This window comes from Dermacentor variabilis, chromosome 5 (assembly GCF_050947875.1).
Source record: "Dermacentor variabilis isolate Ectoservices chromosome 5, ASM5094787v1, whole genome shotgun sequence".
In the NCBI taxonomy this organism is placed as follows: Eukaryota; Metazoa; Arthropoda; class Arachnida; order Ixodida; family Ixodidae; genus Dermacentor; species Dermacentor variabilis.
The window spans coordinates 193093212-193112642 of record NC_134572.1 but is presented as its reverse complement, the minus strand read 5'-3'; the positions used below and the strand labels follow the sequence as shown (position 1 = coordinate 193112642).

At 43.7% G+C, this 19431-nt stretch overlaps 1 protein-coding gene across 4 annotated transcripts in view; it reads right to left on the bottom strand.

Moving 5' to 3' along the window:
* The window catches only part of LOC142583419 (alpha-1,3-mannosyl-glycoprotein 2-beta-N-acetylglucosaminyltransferase-like), a 178047-nt gene that overhangs the window by 21054 nt on the left and 137562 nt on the right, over nt 1-19431 (bottom strand). For all 4 annotated transcript variants that reach the window (XM_075693879.1, XM_075693883.1, XM_075693880.1 and 1 more), the window contains exons 6-8: nt 5719-5857; nt 5347-5481; nt 1672-1762 (exon numbers count right to left, since the gene is read on the bottom strand). In XM_075693879.1, coding sequence (XP_075549994.1) covers nt 1672-1762; nt 5347-5481; nt 5719-5857 — 365 coding nt within the window. The remainder of the gene's footprint in view (nt 1-1671; nt 1763-5346; nt 5482-5718; nt 5858-19431) is intronic.

Here is a 19431-nt window from a genome sequence, read left to right as displayed (position 1 = left end):
ATGTCCATTCATGTTAGTTCAGGCTGGGGAAGAGAAAGCGTAAACAGCGAATTTACAACAAGAAAATAAGACTGAATACACGACTGCGCGTTAAATCTCACTTATTTTTCTACTTTTCTCCTCTGTGTTTGGGTAAATTAAGCTCAATTCATGATTTTCCGATCAAGCCAAAGAATACTACCTGGCATGCCCGAAATAACTCTGGATGGTCATCACATTCCCGTCTCCACATGTGTATCATTTTTGGGCATCAAATTAGATTCTAACTTAAAATTCCTCAACAAGGTGCCTTCATTCAGCGACAATCAAATCAAGAGCACATTTTTCCGAAGATGTGTTATTAGCATTATACTTCGCTTTCATTCAGTGACATTATTTACAGCACTGTTTCCTAGGGAAATATATATTACTGTCATATCTTATCATTCAGCACTTACAAAACTAAGCGATACGCATTATCACGAAAAGCCGTCTTCTCACGAGTGCTACTCTATTACTTCGAGAAAACAGCATCCCTCTGACAAGCTTGTTGAACTATCATGTCACAATTATGTTTTATAAATTGCTTACTAAATAGCTTTCATAGGAATTCACTGATTCCGGAAATCTCATTAGTAATAACAATATTACCAGGTTTGCATGTAACTCCAATTTTCTACTGCCTGTGATTCATTCTAACTATGGAAAAATGACATCATCATTTATGGCTATAGAACTATGGAATGCTTTACCTAAAACCATTAAATCCATGCTTTCATGCATTTAATCATGCCATTAAGGTTTTTTTACATGTATAACTAAATTTACATCGTTCATTACACTACTTTTGCCAGTATTCTTACACAAGTGCTATAGGATTGTACACTGCCAATTGTTTTTCATTTGTTTAATTTTTCTGTGTTTTTTCTTTTACTTAGCTTGCTCATCTTTCACACATTTTTGCATTGTTATTAAATAACCGAGGGTCTTGTTGCAGTCTGACTTTGGGACCCTCGTCTGTATATTATCTGCTCACCCGTTCACTGTATCTAAAGAATAATAAACTGAAACTGAAGTGAAAGGCGAAGCCGTTGCAAGTGGAAGCTGCCTTGATTCAGTGTCTGTTCCAAGAAACCGAAAGCGCTGTCAAACTGTTGGACTACCTGGTGCAGTAACACATGTGCAGAAGCTGTTGTCATAGCTAGGGAAAGTTGTCTGCGAGTATAATGATGCCCCTTGTCATCACTTCAAGCCTCCATCTTTCCATGAAATCTGCCACTTGGCACCAACATACTGGTGCTGAGGTTTCGGCACAAAATACAAGGAAAGCAATCCTGATATCACTAATTTTTCAGCTTAACAAGTGAAAACAGTGTTTGCCAGACTAAAATGACTTAATGCTGCTCTTTGGCGAATCAATCAAAATCAAAATTTCTACCAGGACACAAGTAAATGCACCTACTATGAATGGACAGCTGTAAGCAAGTTACTTAATCACTTGACTTCCTGTTAATAGATTTCGTTATTGCTTTGCAGCTCTTAGGATAACGATCAGGCTTTCAAGCGGTTGCACTCATGCTCTCATATGTATGAATGTTTACAGATGAAAGCCAGCTGCTAAGGTGGACTGAGAGAAATGCAGAAAATGGCATCTGCAAAATGTAGGTAGGCAAGTATAACTCAGTGACTTACGCTTTGGGCCACCTGTGGCTCATCTCAACCCACATATCCTTGGTCATCATCCACCCAAGGCCAGGGAAAAAGTCGGACCGGTGAAGCAACTCTGGGAAGTGACAAGAGGCATTAGGTCGTAAGGGCATTTTCTAGTCATGCATAAAACAGAAATAAGCAGCTCAAATATTTTGTAGGACAAAGAAGCGAGACCCACCAATTGCAGAAAGTTCCACAAAGCAACAATAAAGAACCAGGAAATATTTCCTTTGAGCCATTTTCCAAGTTGATGGGAATGTGCCAATAGAAAAATAAGTACAGTCTAATAATAAAGTTATACGATAGAAAAATACTACTTTTGTTATATCGGACAGAGTACACACCGGTTCCGACTCTGGTTAATTCGATCCCAACCGAAAGTCCCGGCCAGCACCCATACATTTTTATGGGATAAAATGTTTGTTATTTTGATCCTAAAATCAGCCTTTGCCGGATAAGTCAAACCTGGCTGGTCAACAAGCACGCATCTGACCCTAATGATGACCGCAGTGACGAGTAACAGCGGCAGCTTGAGTCTTCGCGGTGCTTAGGGTACAGTGAATGTGTTTAACACATGTCATCTCACACTGAAATTGGCTATTTTCGGCCTAGCACCGGAAGATGTTAGTGATACCAGTAGCTCAAAATGTATTATTATAGTATTTACCCAATTGTAACGTGTGCCTTTTTTTTCCAAGAAAATTAGTTCGCAAATTGCTCGGGGATACAGCCCAAAACAAAGTCATGTTTGCAGCAGCCTACCATCAGAGGCAGCCTAGCCAGCATCGTCGCTATTGGAGGGCGACCGCGGTTGGTGATAGCAGACTTCACACATAACATGACGATGCAGCACTTTCAGTCCGATTATGAAAGCACATTCAAACGTAAAGTTACTTAGCATGTTAAGCTAGCAGCAACAAGTTGCGCCACATGTTATTGGCATTCTGGAGAATTGCATGTGTCACAGGAAGAACTAGCAAAGTGGTTAGTCTAGGCATGGGCTACCATGCCATTTGCGATTGTTGCAGAGTCTTTTGACAAATACGAAATATAAAACTCACAACAGATCATACAGAGGACGACACATTGTGGTTCTTTACAGACAGTGATAATGATGGACATTCTGTGAAGGTAAAGTTAGCTGGTTTCATTTTTTTTTTTTTCAGAATTGGAAGCAAGCTAAGATTTTTTGGTTAAAATATTGGGTGCATGTTTGATTTGTACTTTGTTTAGAAGCTCTGATGTCATTTCTACATTAGTTTTCTGCTTCCAACCCATTAGAAGTGGGTGCATGTTCAATTTAGGAACATGTTAGAATCAAGACAAATATCTAATGAATTATTGCCATGTTTTGGGTTTTCTTCTGCGTATTGTTTAATTTGACCATTTTCGTCAGTACCATCAGGTCGAATTAATGGAAGATGACTGTTTTTATTTAAGCACATATTTGTTGCATGCCGATATCAGTGATAAACATTTTACACTTATTTCCATGTATATATACAGGTAAACCTCGATATAACCAACTTAAACAATGTTTATAACTTCTTGTCCATAAAGCATCATGTAGTTGGAACCTCAATATAACGAACAGTGTCTATAAAAGATTTCAATATAACAAAATTTCACTGCCTTCGCAAAGACTGACACAATAAATGGAAACTTCCACGAATGCAGATGGTCAAATGGTTGAATTACAAGCGCCTGCTTGTGAACGCACCTCTCAAATCACATGACCAACAGCTATTGCCGAGGAGCACTGTCACGTTCCGTGATAAGATCCTATTGTGCCCCGCACGCTCTATGCTTTGGGTGCGAGTGAAAGCTTGAGAAGGTAAGCCGAGAAGGATGGTGGCTTGATGAGGACCATCTTCCCACGCGAGCAAGAGAAAAGAGGAGAGGGGGAATCGCTTGCGGTAACGCAACCAAGCGTGTACAGAGGGAGGGGGGGGTTGTACGGAGTGGGAGGCAGGTTGGCACACATCTGCACGGGTGTCAGCGCGGCTGAGCACATACACAGCCCATGCACCCTGCTTTAGGTGTAATCTGTGCCACGAGTGGGCATGCTGAGATGCCGTGGCATCATGCGCGCTGTCTTCCAGCGCGTTTAGTACTCGAGTTTGCGTAATCTCGAGTTTTGGAGACTTGTCAAAGTGAGAGGCAGACGAAACATTCGCTTCCCACTGCAGGCGCTTTTCATGATGGCATCAGCCCGTAGCGAGGCATGCCATTAGCCATCGGGGCGGAAAGGATGCAAAAGAGTGCCTGGCCTTGCTTCCCATTACCGATGCGAAGACAATGAATGTCAACACACCATGAAACCGTATCTTTCATCGGCGACTCAAATTCAACAAAATGAAACAAAATCTCTTTTTCAAATTTATATTTGCTATTCCCAAATGACATAATTTGGAAAATTTTGCAGCCCCTTCCGTGTAAGAAAAATTCATCGCTTACTGTATTTACATAAGTGGTCAAATTTCAATGTAACCAAGTTTCGATATAACGAAGCAAATTGCCAATTTTACTGACTTCGTTATATCGAGGTTTAGCTGCAATAATTTGTTACGTAGAGGCTGGACTGTACTACCACCAAGTAGAACAGAGATAATGTTAGAATTTGCTACTTTATGTCGTACTGCAGTCGATGACCGATAATTTGGACTCCACGGGAAACGTAAATAAGTCCAAACTAACGAATGTCCGAAAAATACCAATGTATCAAAAAAGGATAATGTTATTTACGTTTTAAGGCCCCTGTGCAAGGAATAAGCGGCCGATACATTGGTGCATGCATCTCCGCTTACGTGCGAACAAGTACGCCTGTATTTCTGCCAGTTCTGTGCTGTAGCTGTATGCCGATGCAAAGACTGCATATGATTTCCGCATATGAGCATGTTGTGGTTGGCGGAAGGTTCAAGCTCTTCAGTTATGGAGTCATTCGGACTGCGACTCAAGACTCCTTCAGAGTCAGATTGCAACGACACCGTTGATGCTATTTGACGTGGCCTGTCAATAAGTTTACAAGAAAGACTGCTTGGTGCCAACAGAGCGATGTCTGGAACGCAAACTAAACAAGCACAGAATATCGGAACGCTGTACCAAAGGCAAACTCAACAGAATGGCAAGAGCAAGCCATGTGCAGGGTTGCTGGAATCGAATGTGATGATCGCGATGTTGATGCGACCTATAATTCAGGCAAAGCCTCCAAGATTGGCATTCGCAGTTAGATCTCTGAGGTGCAGTGCTGCGACCAAGGCAAGGCCTCAGGGATTACAGTATAACATGCAATTTCTGAGGCCATACTTGATGTATTGTCGAGGTTGCCAGAGGAGATAATGGCGGCACTCTGGTGGTAGAGTCGGCGTACTGTACAGCCACAGACGGAGTCCGGACATTTGAATGTAGAGCTGGCGGCTGTCCGAAATATCGCTTGTCTTTACACATTAAGCCTATGGGGCCATTGGCGGTGCCATGAAGCTGTCCGAATTACCGAGCATGTCTGGATTATCAGTGTCTCATTTATCGATCAGCGACTGTATATGCATACCCTATCCCCAATTAAATTCATTTCTCACGACAGCTTAGAGTCATTGTTACAACACAAAAGGAAACTCCGCGGGGGTTTCTAATAACAACAAATGACAGAAAACTAACCTGGGTCATCTGCTACAAGTCCTGCTTTGCCATTGTCATTCCACGCTGAGACACAAAAGAGTGTTGGGTCACTCTTCAGAATTGGGTGCAATGCTAGGAAGTATTCAAAGAAGTCTACAGACAGCTCCAAATCATCTAAAGGAAGCAAAGAAGAAATCATCCCATCATGATAATGCAAAATGGCCATGGTGCGCTTGAAGGACATAGTATGAAGTTACAAATGTACTCAATTTTGTAGCTGCCATAATTTTCTGGTGAAAAATTGCATTCTCATAAAGGCACCGTTGTGTAGGGTATTGTGAAAGAGGACAACTAAACAAATATTCAGAAACGGTCAAAGAATTAGTGAATGCACTGTGAAGTGGTTCATACCTTCAACAATGAGTACCGTGTCATAATTGAATTCAAAGAAAGTCTTGTTGAGTGCCCAGCCATAGTGCCGTGCTATCTTGTAGTAGCCTTTAAATTTCTTCTCCTTGCCCACTAATGGAATGTCACTTTGGTCAGGTTGCTGCAGAAGTGAAAAAAAAGAAAGACCACCACAACGCTCATAACAATGTACAGAATAATACTCATACCAGCTGCTGTTTGCAAGCAGTAGTGAGACTATGCCTACGTATGCCTTTAACCACAGATCACTCAACCCTTTGCAGTCATGGGCATTTATCCAATTTGTGGCAGTTCCCGTCAAGAGCCATTTCGCACACTTGTACGCCAAGCAGTAAAAGCACTCAGGTAACCAAACGCATGTTAAGCAATAATATTACAGAAAATGTATGTATTCCCAAGGCTTTCAATGCTACTTGAGCACTGTGTGGTAGCACTTGAACCACTCCCCTGGTTGGAAGCCAGGATTTGCACTGCAGGTTGTAGAGTCCTCATTGTTGCTTTCTTCTAAAGTGCTTTCATGTGAGGATACTTGCTGACCACCTGAAGGAGAAATATATTTATCCAAGGCACTAAAGCCATCTTGTATTTCACTGAACTTGTGCAAGTTTTACCCATGAAATGCATACGCAGAAAATATTGCCATCGTGTCAGCACATCACACCACAAATTGCCTCAAGCGTGGAGGAAGGAAATATGTTCTGCCCTCGTCTGAAGACGTGAAGTCGAAAGAGCTGGTGCTACCAACTCAAGTAACTGCCAAATGCGAGCACGCATGCGATTTGGGTGCTTTTTGACGTCTGGCCGAAATTTATTTTTTTAGTGCCGACAAGGGCCTGACAAATGACTACAAAGGGTCAACACAAGCTCCAAATTGGTGACAATCATATGCGCATCATTTCTGTAGGCAAACCCAAGGCGCTGCAGTTGTTTTACGTGTGGAAATGTACTATTTGGCACAAGTACCTCAATGAATGCAATGAGAGTGCATTAAAATGTTTCAGGCATTTATACCACAGTCCAGTATGTCAATTGTGAAGCCCACTGCACTTCATGGATACAAAGCCTTCTCCAACCATCTTAATAGAGCTAGAGTGATTAATGTTCCCATGTAGCGTGCAGTTTTGAAACAAGAAAAACACGAGTGCCCACACGAGCAGCTGGAATTGATGATGATGATGAATATATTGTTTTGTGGAGCAAGGGCCAAGTATGACCAAAGAGCGCCAGGCTGGTGGTAATGGGTTCGAAGTGAGGCGATGAATTACTAGCAATGGATGCGATGGTGCTGTAAAGGGGCCTAAAAGACTCGCTGTAAAGTGTGTAAAAGCTACATGTAATAAAATTATGGCAATGACTATGAAGCGTGTCAAAGACACGAAGGATACACTGTGAAAGAATTGCAATGTACTAAAATTTGGCAGAAGCAAAGAATTTCCAAAAGCAGTACAGCCTCAACAGAGCCCTTGAAGCGCAAGGACCTGAAGGCGTATGCTATACAAAGACAACTATCACAGCGGCATCCTCTGTAGAGAGGACATGTTACGAAACTATTGGGCTATTAACACGGAAAACCTCATTGCTCAAGAAACCTAGGACAGCTTTGGTATTAAAAAGCAGTTCTTTATGAGCAAACATAGCGAGATGGAGAGGGACACAATAGCGGTATGCTAGAGAAAAATGTTTCCTTCTCTCTTTTGGCTTCTAGACACTTCACGAGAATGTGTAGGATGATGAGCCTCTCACCACATCTGCCACAGGTTGGAGGTTCACAACCAATCAATAGAAAATTGTGAGTACCATATGCGTGTCCTATTCTGAGACAACAGAATAGGACATCAGTTCATTGTGTTTTTGTAACGGAAGGCCAGAAACCTAACTTTGGCTTAATCAAGTGCAGCTTATTTGTTTCAATGTCCCACAATTGTTGCTATTGGCTTCGCAGTTTCATTCACATAAAAAGGCTTGTGATCTGTCGCAGGAATAGCAGCGGTAGGATTAATAGCTTGCGATGTAATTGATGTGGCCATTTGGCCTGCTGGCAAGCACATTACCCTTGATGCATTCCTGGCCAGGTACCCAGCATATTGTCACATGTCTACAGGATGAATAAATATTGCAGAAGTATGAGCAGAGCTCAATAAAAACAAGATTTTTGTGTTTTCTTAAAGGCATTAGTGCTTTAGCAACACTTAATGAGGCAGTGAATATTATTGCTTTCTCTAGGTTTAATTTATGTGTTTAAGCACAAACAGTACTGCATAGGCTTCTGCAGTTAAGATACTTGTATGGAGGTTCAATACACGTGATTCAGAGAAAGAGGGATGAACAGCTGCGTAAGACATGCCAGCACGCATCTTTGATGCATCAGTGTAGAATTTAGAACAAGAGTACTTCGATTGGAGTTCAAGGAAATGCATGCGACTTTTGAGCTCTCGTGCATATTTTGTAACTGTTACAAGGGATATATCACATTCTATCACCTGCCACTCCCAAGGCAATAGCTGCTTGGCTGGAGGCATTAAGCTATCTTCGAAGAGTGGGACATCCATTTCCACGCTAAGCTCCCTCGCACACAGTAAAAAAGGCTATACCACAGAAGGTCGATTATGGAAAAGTGCAGTGCACGTCGAATCGTTAACCGTTATAGAACACGGATGTTTAAGGTTAGAGCGCACTTTGAGGAAACATGTGAAGCTGATGTATGATCTCCACAGATGGAGTGACCACTCATCCAATTCTACATATAAATTTTCAATGGGGCTTGTTCTGAAGGCGCCTGCGGCCAGGCAGATGCCCAGATGGTGGACAGGAACCACCATCTTTAGTGTGCTTGGGGGGGGGGGCAGAGTTGTATACTACGGCACCGTAGTCTAATCGTTATCGAATGAGGCTCTAGTAAAGATTCATTAAACACCTCTGTCGCTATCCTATGTTGCGTAAGATAGTATGTTCAGTAAGTTCATTGTTCCTAGACTTTTTGCTCCGAGATATTTTATGTGTGGAACGAAAGTAAGCTTAGTGTCAAGTACAATACCTAGAAATTTGTGCTCTTCGTTGACAGTTATTTGTTGTCCACACAGTTCCACACAAGGACCTGGAACCAGGCCTGTCTCGTAAAAAAGAACACAAGAACTTTTGTGGGGGTTGGCTTTAAATACATATTTTTCTGCCCTTTTAGGCACCTTGTTCAAGCCATGCCGTACCTGCCTCTTACACACTGCGAGGTTACAGGATTTGAAGCCTATTTGAATGTCGCCCACGCAGACGTAATAAAAAAGGCCAGTGGTAATGAAGCATGAAGTGTGGTCATGTTAACGACAAAGAGTACAGCTGAGCACCCCTCCCTGAGGTACACCAGTTTCTTGTATAAATGGCCATGACAATATGTTGCCGATTTTGATGCGGAAGGTGCGATTGGAGAAATAGCTTTCCATTAGGTTTAGCATATTGCCATGGATGCTGTTGTGCCATACTACGTGCACCAAGTGGCTACCCCGAGGCGACGGGAGCTCCCACTTCTCCGCGATGAATCAAGAATTCGACATGGTAGGCAACTTCAAGAAGTGCCCAGCCATCTCCGCGATGAATCAAGAATTTGACGTGAGCAACGTCATCACCCTGCCCCACCTGGTTCCTGCCAACGAGAAGTCGCCCAAACTGGTTCCTGCCGACGAGGAGTTGCTAAAGGGATTTAAGGGAGAAGGGAATTGTGAGGAGAGAGAGTCACTTCCAGCCGCCAAGTCGGTCTGATGAGTTCTTACTGCTGCCTGTACGCTATCATCCACTATCTGTAAATATTGTACAAAGTTTTTTTGTTTCTCCTTCGTATGCGGAAAGAGTCCATTTTTTGTTCTCCACCCCGAAGTCAAAACAATGACCATTCCCGACAAGTCTCAAGATTCCATAGCACCACGTTATGTCGTATGCCTTCTCCATTTCAAGGATAATAATAATATTTGGGGTTTTTACGTGCCAAAACCACTTTCTGATTATGAGGCACGCCGTAGTGGAGGACTCCGGAAATTTTGACCACCTGGGGTTCTTTAACGTGCACCTAAATCTAAGCACACGGGTGTTTTCGCATTTCGCCCCCATCGAAATGCGGCCGCCGTGGCCGGGATTCGATCCCGCGACCTCGTGCTCAGCAGCCCAACACCATAGCCACTGAGCAACCACGGCGGGTCCATTTCAAGGAATATGGATAAGAAAAACCGTTTCTGTACAAACGTGGTACGGATATTTCCTTCAATGCACACAAGATGATTAGTTGTGGACTGCCCTTCTCTGAAGCCACACTGATAGGGATAAAACATTTTGTTCAGTTCAAGGAAATGTACGAGTTGCCGATTAATAAATTTTCTCAAACAGCTTACAAAGGCAACTTACGAGAGCTACGGGTGGTAACTTGCGCACGCTGACAGATCTTTACCTTGCTTCAAAACGGGGACCATAATAGCTTCTTTCCAAGCTGGTCGAAGATATCTAGCAGCCCAAATAGTGTTAAAAAAGCAAGTAGTGTCACTTGTGTATCAGTGTGTACGTTCTTAATCATGTCATACATTATTCTATCAGGTCCGGTGCAGAGGTCTTGCATGCGATAAAGGCAGCTCTCAGCTCGGCAATACTCAAAGGACGGTTATATTGTGTGTTTTGTGGGGATTCACACTCAAACGCATTACATTCTTCTATTTGTCTGTACTTCATGAAGGATTGTGAGTGGTGGATTGAGCTTGAAACACGCTCAAAGTGCTCCCCTAGGGAGTCTGCCTGCTCTTCCAAGGTATTCCCTTGGTCCTTCACCCGAGGCAACGGATGGTTTTGCTGCCCTTTTAGCCTTCTTGGGCCATTCCACACTTTCGCCGCCTGTGTGTATGAACTTATACCTGAGAGGAGCCTCACCCAGCTTTCTCGCTGTTCCTGACATCGTGTCCACCTTCCCTGCAATTTTACGTGTTTGAACTGAATGAGATCTTCCATATTCGCAATTTACGCAATATGCCCCATGCTTTATTCTGGCTCTTCCGCACATCTCTACAGGCTGCGTTCCACCAGGGAACATGTCTTTTAAGTGAATCACTATTCGTTTGCACGATAAACTTTTCAGCAGCGTGAATAACACAAGCGGTAAAATATGCGACAGCATCATCTGCACTAAATTTGTTTATAAAGTCTGGTGATAGATAGGTTGATTCCTTAAAATGCTCCCCGTCAGCTGAAGCTACTTTCCATCGAGGAATATTGGGAGGGTTGTCATGCCACGCTAATAACTATAAAGTTACAGGGAAGTGGTCACTCCCAGAAGGATTGTTGACGACATTCCATTCCAGGTCAGGCAGAAAAGAAGCAGACCCAATAGCTAGATTTATCGATGAATATGAATCATGCTGTATGTTGTTATAGATGGGCTCCTTATTAAAAAGGCATGCACCAGAGGTCAAAAGTAAACTTTCAATGAGTCAACCTCACGTGTCACAACGGGAGTCTCCCCACAGGGTGTTACGAGCATTAAAGTCACCCACAAGTAGGTAGGGTTCCAGAAGTGTATATAAGATGTTATAAAAAACTTTTCGATTTGATCATCATCAGCAGCAGCAGCAGCCTATTTTATGTCTACTGCAGGATGAAGGCGATCTCCAATTACCCATGTCCTGCGCCAACAGATTCCAACGAGCACCGAGTTGATAGTTAGGTGGCATAGATACAGAACACACATTTACCAACTTATTAAAAGAACTGCCTGGACCAACAATGCCTCAAGGGGTATTGTAAGGCTACATGATGACAAGCTACAGACTTGTCTGCAATGATCGCTACGCTGCCGGATGAAGCACGAGCCTCATCACAATCTTTTCGGAATATGACCTATTGACGCAGAAAGTTTTTGACTAGGCTTCATATGTGTGTCTTGAACACACAGCAACTTTGGGTTATGTTTATTCAAGAGTTCTTTAATGGTCATTCTGGAGAAGACCACTGACATTCCAATATAATATTTGTGTATTCATACTGACAGTGTTTCGTGCTGTGTTGAAGAGAGGAAAACTATGTTAACCTACTGACCCTTATCCAGGCCCTGTGATGCGGAATAACGTCCGCCCCTCTCGAAACCGACTTCTTTAGGCGCTCAGCAACAGTGGCCACCGCTACACTAGGATAACCTGTTACTAATAGACGCCGGACCTGAGCATTAAAACTGGCGCTCATTTTGTGCATGCAGGATCTGGTGAGGGAAGACTTAAGGCACGACATGGCAATTCCGTTTTTTACTACTTTGGAATGCTTGGATTGAAAGTTTAGCAACGGCTTCGAAGATCTTTGGGAGTACTGCCAACAAACATGATTTTGTTCAAAAATCAAGGAAATGTCAAGAAACTGAATTGCGCGTCGCTGAGGAAATTTCTTGGTAAACTTTAATCCTCCCCCATAAAGTTTAAATTGCTTACTTACTGAGGTAGCAGCGGAATCTAATTCTTCCTTATTGCAGAAAATCAGGTAATCATCAACGTAACGAAATATCTTGATAACGCTATCACCTAAGGCTTTCTCTAAGTTGTCAACGTTACTCAGGTAAATGTTGCTAAGAATAGGGGCAACCTTTGAGCCAATACAAATGCCTGATTTCTGCAGAAAAACGCCATCTCTCCACCCAGTCAGTGTCGACTTCAAGTACGTTGAAAGAATTTCTAGAAAAGCTCCTGTGGAAACACCGCATCTGTCAATAAAAGCCGACTCTTGCACTTGTTCTTTAATGCACTCATTTACGGAATTTAGCAACCCGTCATGACACATGGTGTTACCATTCCTGAGCATCCGCAGATGAGTTTTGTGTCTTCTTTCTTTTTTCGCCTCAGTGCTCCCTTCAGTTGATAGTCGGCATTCGTGTTGTCCACTTCTATACTCTTGTGTCCTGTCTGCATGCCTCACTTCTTTTTTGCATAATGAATCCTTACCAGCTAGCTCAGCTTTCAGTCATTCTAAGCTTCATTTCTAGTACTCTGAGCCCTTTTCCATGTTCTCCTACTTATCTGCACAATCCTGCTTCGTTAGCTTCCTTAATTGTGATATGTATGTTCCGCGCTAGAACCATGTCGTGGTTTAGTCGTAATCGAGTTGTCCCATTGGAAGTTCAAATGATGTGCGGCTTCCTTCAACCATCAACTGGGCATGCCAGGAGGATTGGAGCTATTCTTTCCGCTGAATCATGGCGCCAAGTTAGGTTCTACCAGGAGTGTCTAAGGGTCCGTTGCGCGGCCCTGGGAGACGGCCGCCATTGGAACCGCCCCTACGCCCATTGGAATAAGTTAGCCGTGCAGCATGCAGACTTCCTATGGAGGATGAAACTTCCGGAGCTCCAACAAAGTAAGAGGAGACAGCTTTCTAATAATTCACTGCCAAATAACGTACTGGTTCTTAGAGACACCATCGTAAGTGATAACCGTAAAAGAACCCTTGCTTTAGGTCCTAAGCACTGTTTTAAGCCTAACATAAAACCCATTGACATTTTAAGCATACCGCGCTGCATAACCAGGTTCGTCCCGGAAGAAGAGCGCTCACGCAGTATTTCGGATTGCATTGCTGGCATTAAACAATCAAATTCTCATTTTAAGACGCCTGACCCTGTCCGACCGTTAGTTGATTACCTTGTGGAGTGTAAACTTAGACCAGTAATATCTGACAAGGAAGGCTATTTCGTAATTATGACAGATGACATGTTTTCACAAAAAGCGATTTCAGCCATAGAAAAGAATTTACAGCCAGTAAAACTCAAGCCTTCGGTAGTTAAGCAACGTGCAGTTGACCTCTTGTCAATACATAATCTTGATAGGCTTGTCTGTAATGTCAAGAAAGCTAAATCCCTCACCTTAGAACTGTTTTTTTCGGCCAAGACCCATAAACAAGAAATTCCTTTTCGTGCTATAGTGTCAGAGAAAGGGACGTGGCAGGTCTGTGTCGCTAGTTACCTACAGAACTGGTTAGCTTCACTAGTTTTTCAGACCCCTTTTGCTTATGCAATTCTCAGGCACTAGTTCAGTATTTGAGAGGAAAATCCTGGTGATCGTACAGCTTTTAGTATGGATATCGAAGACCTGTATTATTCCTTGCCGCATGACGGGTTGGTAAATTCCGTAAATGAGTGCATTAAAGAACAAGTGCAAGAGTCTGCTTTTATTGACAGATGCGGTGTTTCCACGGGAGCTTTTCTAGAAATTCTTTCAATGTACTTGAAGTCGACACTGATAGCGTGGAGAGATGGCGTTTTTCTGCAGAAATCAGGCATTTGTATTGGCTCATAGGTTGCCCCTATTCTTAGCAACATTTACCTGAGTAAGGTTGACAACTGCTTAAAAAAAGCCTTAGGTGATAGCGTTATCAAGATATTTCGTTACGTTGATGATTACCTGATTTTCTGCAATAGGGAAGAATTCGATTCCGCTGCTACCTCAGTAAGTGAGCAATTTAAACTTTACGGGGGAGGATTAAAGTTTACCGAGGAATTTCCTCAGCGACGCGTAATTCAGTTTCTTGACATTTCCTTGATCTTCGAACAAAATCATGTTTGTTGGCAGTACTCCCCAAGATCTTCGAAGCCGTTGCTAAACTTTCAATCCAAGCATTCCAAGGTAGTAAAAAACGGAATTGCCATGTCGTGCCTTAAAGGGACACTAAAGGTTAATATTAAGTCCACGTGGACTGTTGAAATACCATCTCAGAAACCTCGAAACGCTTGTTTCGTGCGAAGAAGAGACTTATTTTTAGAGAAACTGCGTTCTGAAGCTTTCGCGTACCTCTAGCGCAGTTGAAATCACCCGCCCTCCGATCGAGGAGTATTGACGTCATGGTCTCATAGTGACGTTGCGCCGTCGGTGAGTAAAATGGCTCCCACAGACGGCGCTTCGGCTTTTCTGCACAAAACGCAAACACGCGGCCAGAAAAAGCCAAGACAGAGCCGACAGCAGCGCGAAAGCTGAACTATGGTGGCTAGCGGAAGGGAGAGCGCACAACGATAAGGTCGTTCTTTATTTTATGATGCCAACTTCGATGCTCGTTGCAATGGATGACCCTGACAACGACACATTAGGTCGCGATGCTGGGCTCGAGTTCAGCGATTTAAGCACTGATGAACATGGCCTGCTGTTGAGGGCTCACGCTGCCGGCGTCGTTGCGTACTACTACGACGACGGCCTGCTTTGAAAGGCACTTCACGCGACTTCAGTAAGTCTGCGTTGAACTCGTAATCCTCTGGACGAAAGTGCAGCGAGCACACTACGTGATTTTTCGGCTCTTTGCCAGCGCGCTGTGGCAGAGGTACGGCACTTAATCACTTCGAATGGAGACGTTCACTCGTTGGCACACAGTGATAAGTAACGTTGGATTCGCCGCTGCAACTGCCCTTGGCCAAGTTCCGCGGACCATTCGCGCATCCCACGACATCACATGGACGTGGCATTCTCGCTGCTTGTTCCAAATGCAAGTTTCGCGAGCCAGGAGGACAACCGCAGCACGGCGCGAAAAAGAAACAACTGAAACTCCAAAGCGCACGCGGCGCAAGATCGAGAGCGCAGAGTCGAGCGAAAACGAAACCTTTCGATCACCCATACTACTCAAGGGTAACGTCAAAATGTTATTTTTTCTTAGAATCGAATAGAAGTAGACGAGTAGCATTTTCTTCCAACTTATAATCTAATGAAATGATCTTTTTAATACGAGTAGTTGAGTATAGTGACATAAATTACCATGAGGAGTGCTTTAGTCATTGGCTAGTACCAGAATGTCGCTGGGGGGTCACAAATCGTGTCATGCATTTACCTCGATTTCTCGGTTACTAAAGCTCTGTTCGCGATTATATTGACGCCTTAGACGTTCTAGAGCATTGCTTTATAACTTTAACTTGACTTTCTGGTAACCTTTAGTGTCCCTTTAAGTCTTCCCTCACCAGATCCTGCATGCACAAAATGAGCACGTTTTAATGCACAGGTACGGCGCCTATTAGAAGCAGGTTATCCTAGTGTAGCAGTGGCCACTGTGGCTGAGCGCCTAAAGAAGTCGGTTTCGAGACGGACGGACATGATTACAGAAAGTAGTAATAGCAAAAAAAGAGTAGTGGCTATACCGTATATTCATTCAGTGTCGCACAGGCTTAAAAAAGTTGCAAGTAGATATGATGTTAATGTTGCTTTCACTGCTCCCAATAAGCTAGGTCAGATATGCACTGCCGTACAAATAAAAAGGAGCGGGTAAAAGGCAAAAAACGAACAGATATTTGTCCAGCGAAGCACAATAAGAACAAGTTTTACTGACTGTCGTATGGGTGTGGTTTATAAAATTCCCCTTAGCTGTGGCCAGTCCTACGTAGGGCAAACGGGACGGTGTATCAATCAGAGGCTAATGGAACAGAAAAGGTCCTTAACCGGTGGATCGCCTTCTAATCTTTCGCTACATTGCCGAGATTGTAACTGCACGCCAGAGTTAGATGAATGCGCGATATTCTACAGGCATAAGAATTAAAATACGCGTCTTATGGTAGAGGCATGGCATATCTATAATGGTGGAAGTGCGTGCGTGAGTCAGCCTTCGATTACTTTACATAAGGAAGAGATTAAGTGCCTTAACAGTTATCTCTCATGTACACCGGCCCGTGTACCCAGCTGACACGTGGCGTTACCCATTCCTGAGCATGCGCGGATGAGTTTTGTGGCTTCTTTCTTTTTTCGCATCAGTGCTCCCTTCAGTTGATAGGTGGCGCTCGTGTTGTCCACTTCTATACTCTTGTGTCCTGTCTGCACGCCTCACTTCTTTTTTGCATAATGAATCCTTACCAACTAGCTCAGCTTTCTGTCGTTCTAAGCTCCGATAAAGTTGATGCATCCATCGCCTCCGCAAAGGCACTGGATACCCGCTTGCGCGTGACGCTCACTTGTGTTTTGGGACTGTGAGCAAGCAGAGGGCAGAGAGTGTGCAGGCACGGAAGTTTGCTGGCTCTTGTTGCTGGTGACGGAGCAGCGCAGACTACTTTTACTGGAGGGAGGAGGGGAGGCAGCTGGTGCTACCACCGGTCCACAGTGTGGTCCGAACGGTCGCCGAGAACCGTTGTGTCACTGAGGTGTTTGGTGGGGATCTCTTTACCATCTCGCCTGATCTTAATTCTTTGTAAATTTGTTACATGCTGGTCCTTCCAGTCCTCAAGGAGCTCCGATTTACTTAGGTCAAGTAGATCTTGTTCACGTACAACACCATGTGTGCTCTTAAGTAAACGATGCATGCTTACTGAGACTAGAATGTTGACAAGATCAACAAAATCGGACAACTGCTGGTATTGGTCTTTGTCATGGAATTCAATTAGGAGATCACCACTGGCCATCTTTGTGACCTTGTAAACTAGGCCTTGTTTTGGCCCAGTGACACAGTTGAAACAATAATGACACAGTTCTTGCAGTCTTTTCAGAACTTTCATAGTGAAGGACATGATATTTCAAAAGGATCTTTGTGCTGGACAAAAAAATTTAGTAAGGCATCAGTGTGCCCACTTTCTGAAGGACTGCGATCAGGCAATTGAGGGGAAAGAGCTTAAAGCCATAAAGAGTTTATATATTTCGGCAGTTATGCCAGCCACCCACCACTGAGCCCAACAGGGGGACACTACGAGACTTGTAGGAAGCGCAGATGTCAGCTGTACATAGACACTATAACCTAATATAATAGACCCAAGGTTGGATAAACTACACCAGGTTAACCCTTGCTGCCTGGAAAATTGGAAGTAAAACGAAGCGATGACGGGAAAGATGAACAGTAAGAGAGAAAGACAAAGATTTCAGAGGAGGACAGCAAAAGGCAACTACCGATTTCCCTCGGATGGGTCAGTCTACCTGAAGCCGAGGCCAAAGAGGTGTGTTGCCTCCGCCAAGGGGCCTTACAGGTCCAAACACTCAGCATTGGCTGAACCCCCAGGATCCCCCTTTCCCCAGACACGGCTAAGCCGTGCACGGGTATGTGGTGATGCAACTTACCAAACGCCTGCTTATGCAGACACCCCTGCGGGCAGCAGCTGGAATTCAAGACGTGACAAGTCCAGGCTGAAAGACAACACTGATGTGTCTTCCAGTAAGGAAGAGAAGGCTCATGTTTCACTGCATCATGTGTGCAGAGGCCAAATGAATGTGCTCACAGCAGGACAGTCAACTTTTGTGTCGAGACAAGCAGATTCATTATCACTGCGGCTTGCCCAACTTGCATGTTTGTTTTTCACACCTAGTAGTAACAAGAAAGCACTGCACTTATATTTAACCATTAAGTAAAGGTGTAAAATGTCAAGCAGCAACAAGTGTGAGCTCTATAGCAAGCACCAGAGAGATCAACATTGCCAGTAGCCACAGGTGATTCTGGTGACCTCTAAGCTACACTTTGCACCCACAGTTGATTGATGGCAGTCAGTGCATGTGATGAGCTACTGTGCAGAGGTTGCCTTATTCCACCACAGACCCACAACTGAGCAAAACATAGTGCAATTATTACATCTGCTAAGTCTTACTTGGAGCCAACAAAAAGTCGCAACAGCAGTTGGGCCACGATGAGAGAATGTGACACTGCTGTGCTGAGGCAAAGCCTACATACAAAGGATGCAAGTTGTGTGGATCCTGAATCGTATGCTGCGGTAGTTCATTTCATGTTTAACAGTCCCATGCTGCTGAGTAGAGCAGCCACCTCTCAGAGGCATTACAAGCCAGAGTTCTGTAACCAATAGTAAAACAGAACTCTATTGGTCAATGAAAAAACTACAAAACCCGACGAGCAAAGAGGCGCCGATTATAAATGCAAATGTGATTACAACGGAACCCTGATTATATGACCTTCTCAGGACCATGCAAGAATGGGTGTCATAATCAAAGTGACAAAAATTATGTCTATAATACATTGTCTTGCTCGAAAGAGATGCAAGGACCTTCAAGGACTCCTCAGAAACCAAGACTGCCAAAAAAGTAAATGTGAAAAGAATATTACATTGCAGGCGCAAATCATGCTTTATTGGAGAGCTTTAGCATAACGTGTACTGCGATCAATGCCTGTCAGCATGCTGAAATGGCCTTTTCTCGTTTACACTTTAAAAAATTTCCATACATGCGAGGGCGCTGTGGTCAGGTAATCCCTTTCGGGGATAGTTCTCCACTTTTGCAAGACTCGGCAGTGGACATGTCGAAGCATGTGGGCGATGGCACTCTTGGCTTGGTGCGAAAACAGCAAGCTTGGCACATCGCCAAAAACACTCTTGGCCCCATATGGGAATGCGTCTAGTGATGGGAGCAGGGGCTGCTGAGAGAAAGCGCAGCGAGACAGCAACGAAGGAACGAAGGCGGGCAGCGGTTGAGCGTCGTAAAGAGGGAGAAGGGAAACAAATAGAGGTGTGCAAATATTCAAAAATTTTGAATATTATCAAATATTATATTTTTAAAATTCGTATTCAATTCAAGAACTAGGTATTACAAAATTTTCGAATGTTCGGTTGGGCAAGGATATTCGAAATAAATTGAATATATTGTTGGCTGTGCGGGAGAAAACATGGTTCTTAGCGTTTATATCTGACCTAAGAAAGTGTTCCAATTTTATGCTGAATTTTGCGGTAACTTGATGCTGCTGGCGGAATTTCGCCTGTAAAACACTCCAAGCTACAGGATGTCTAAGGTATGCAGGAAAACCAGCCTC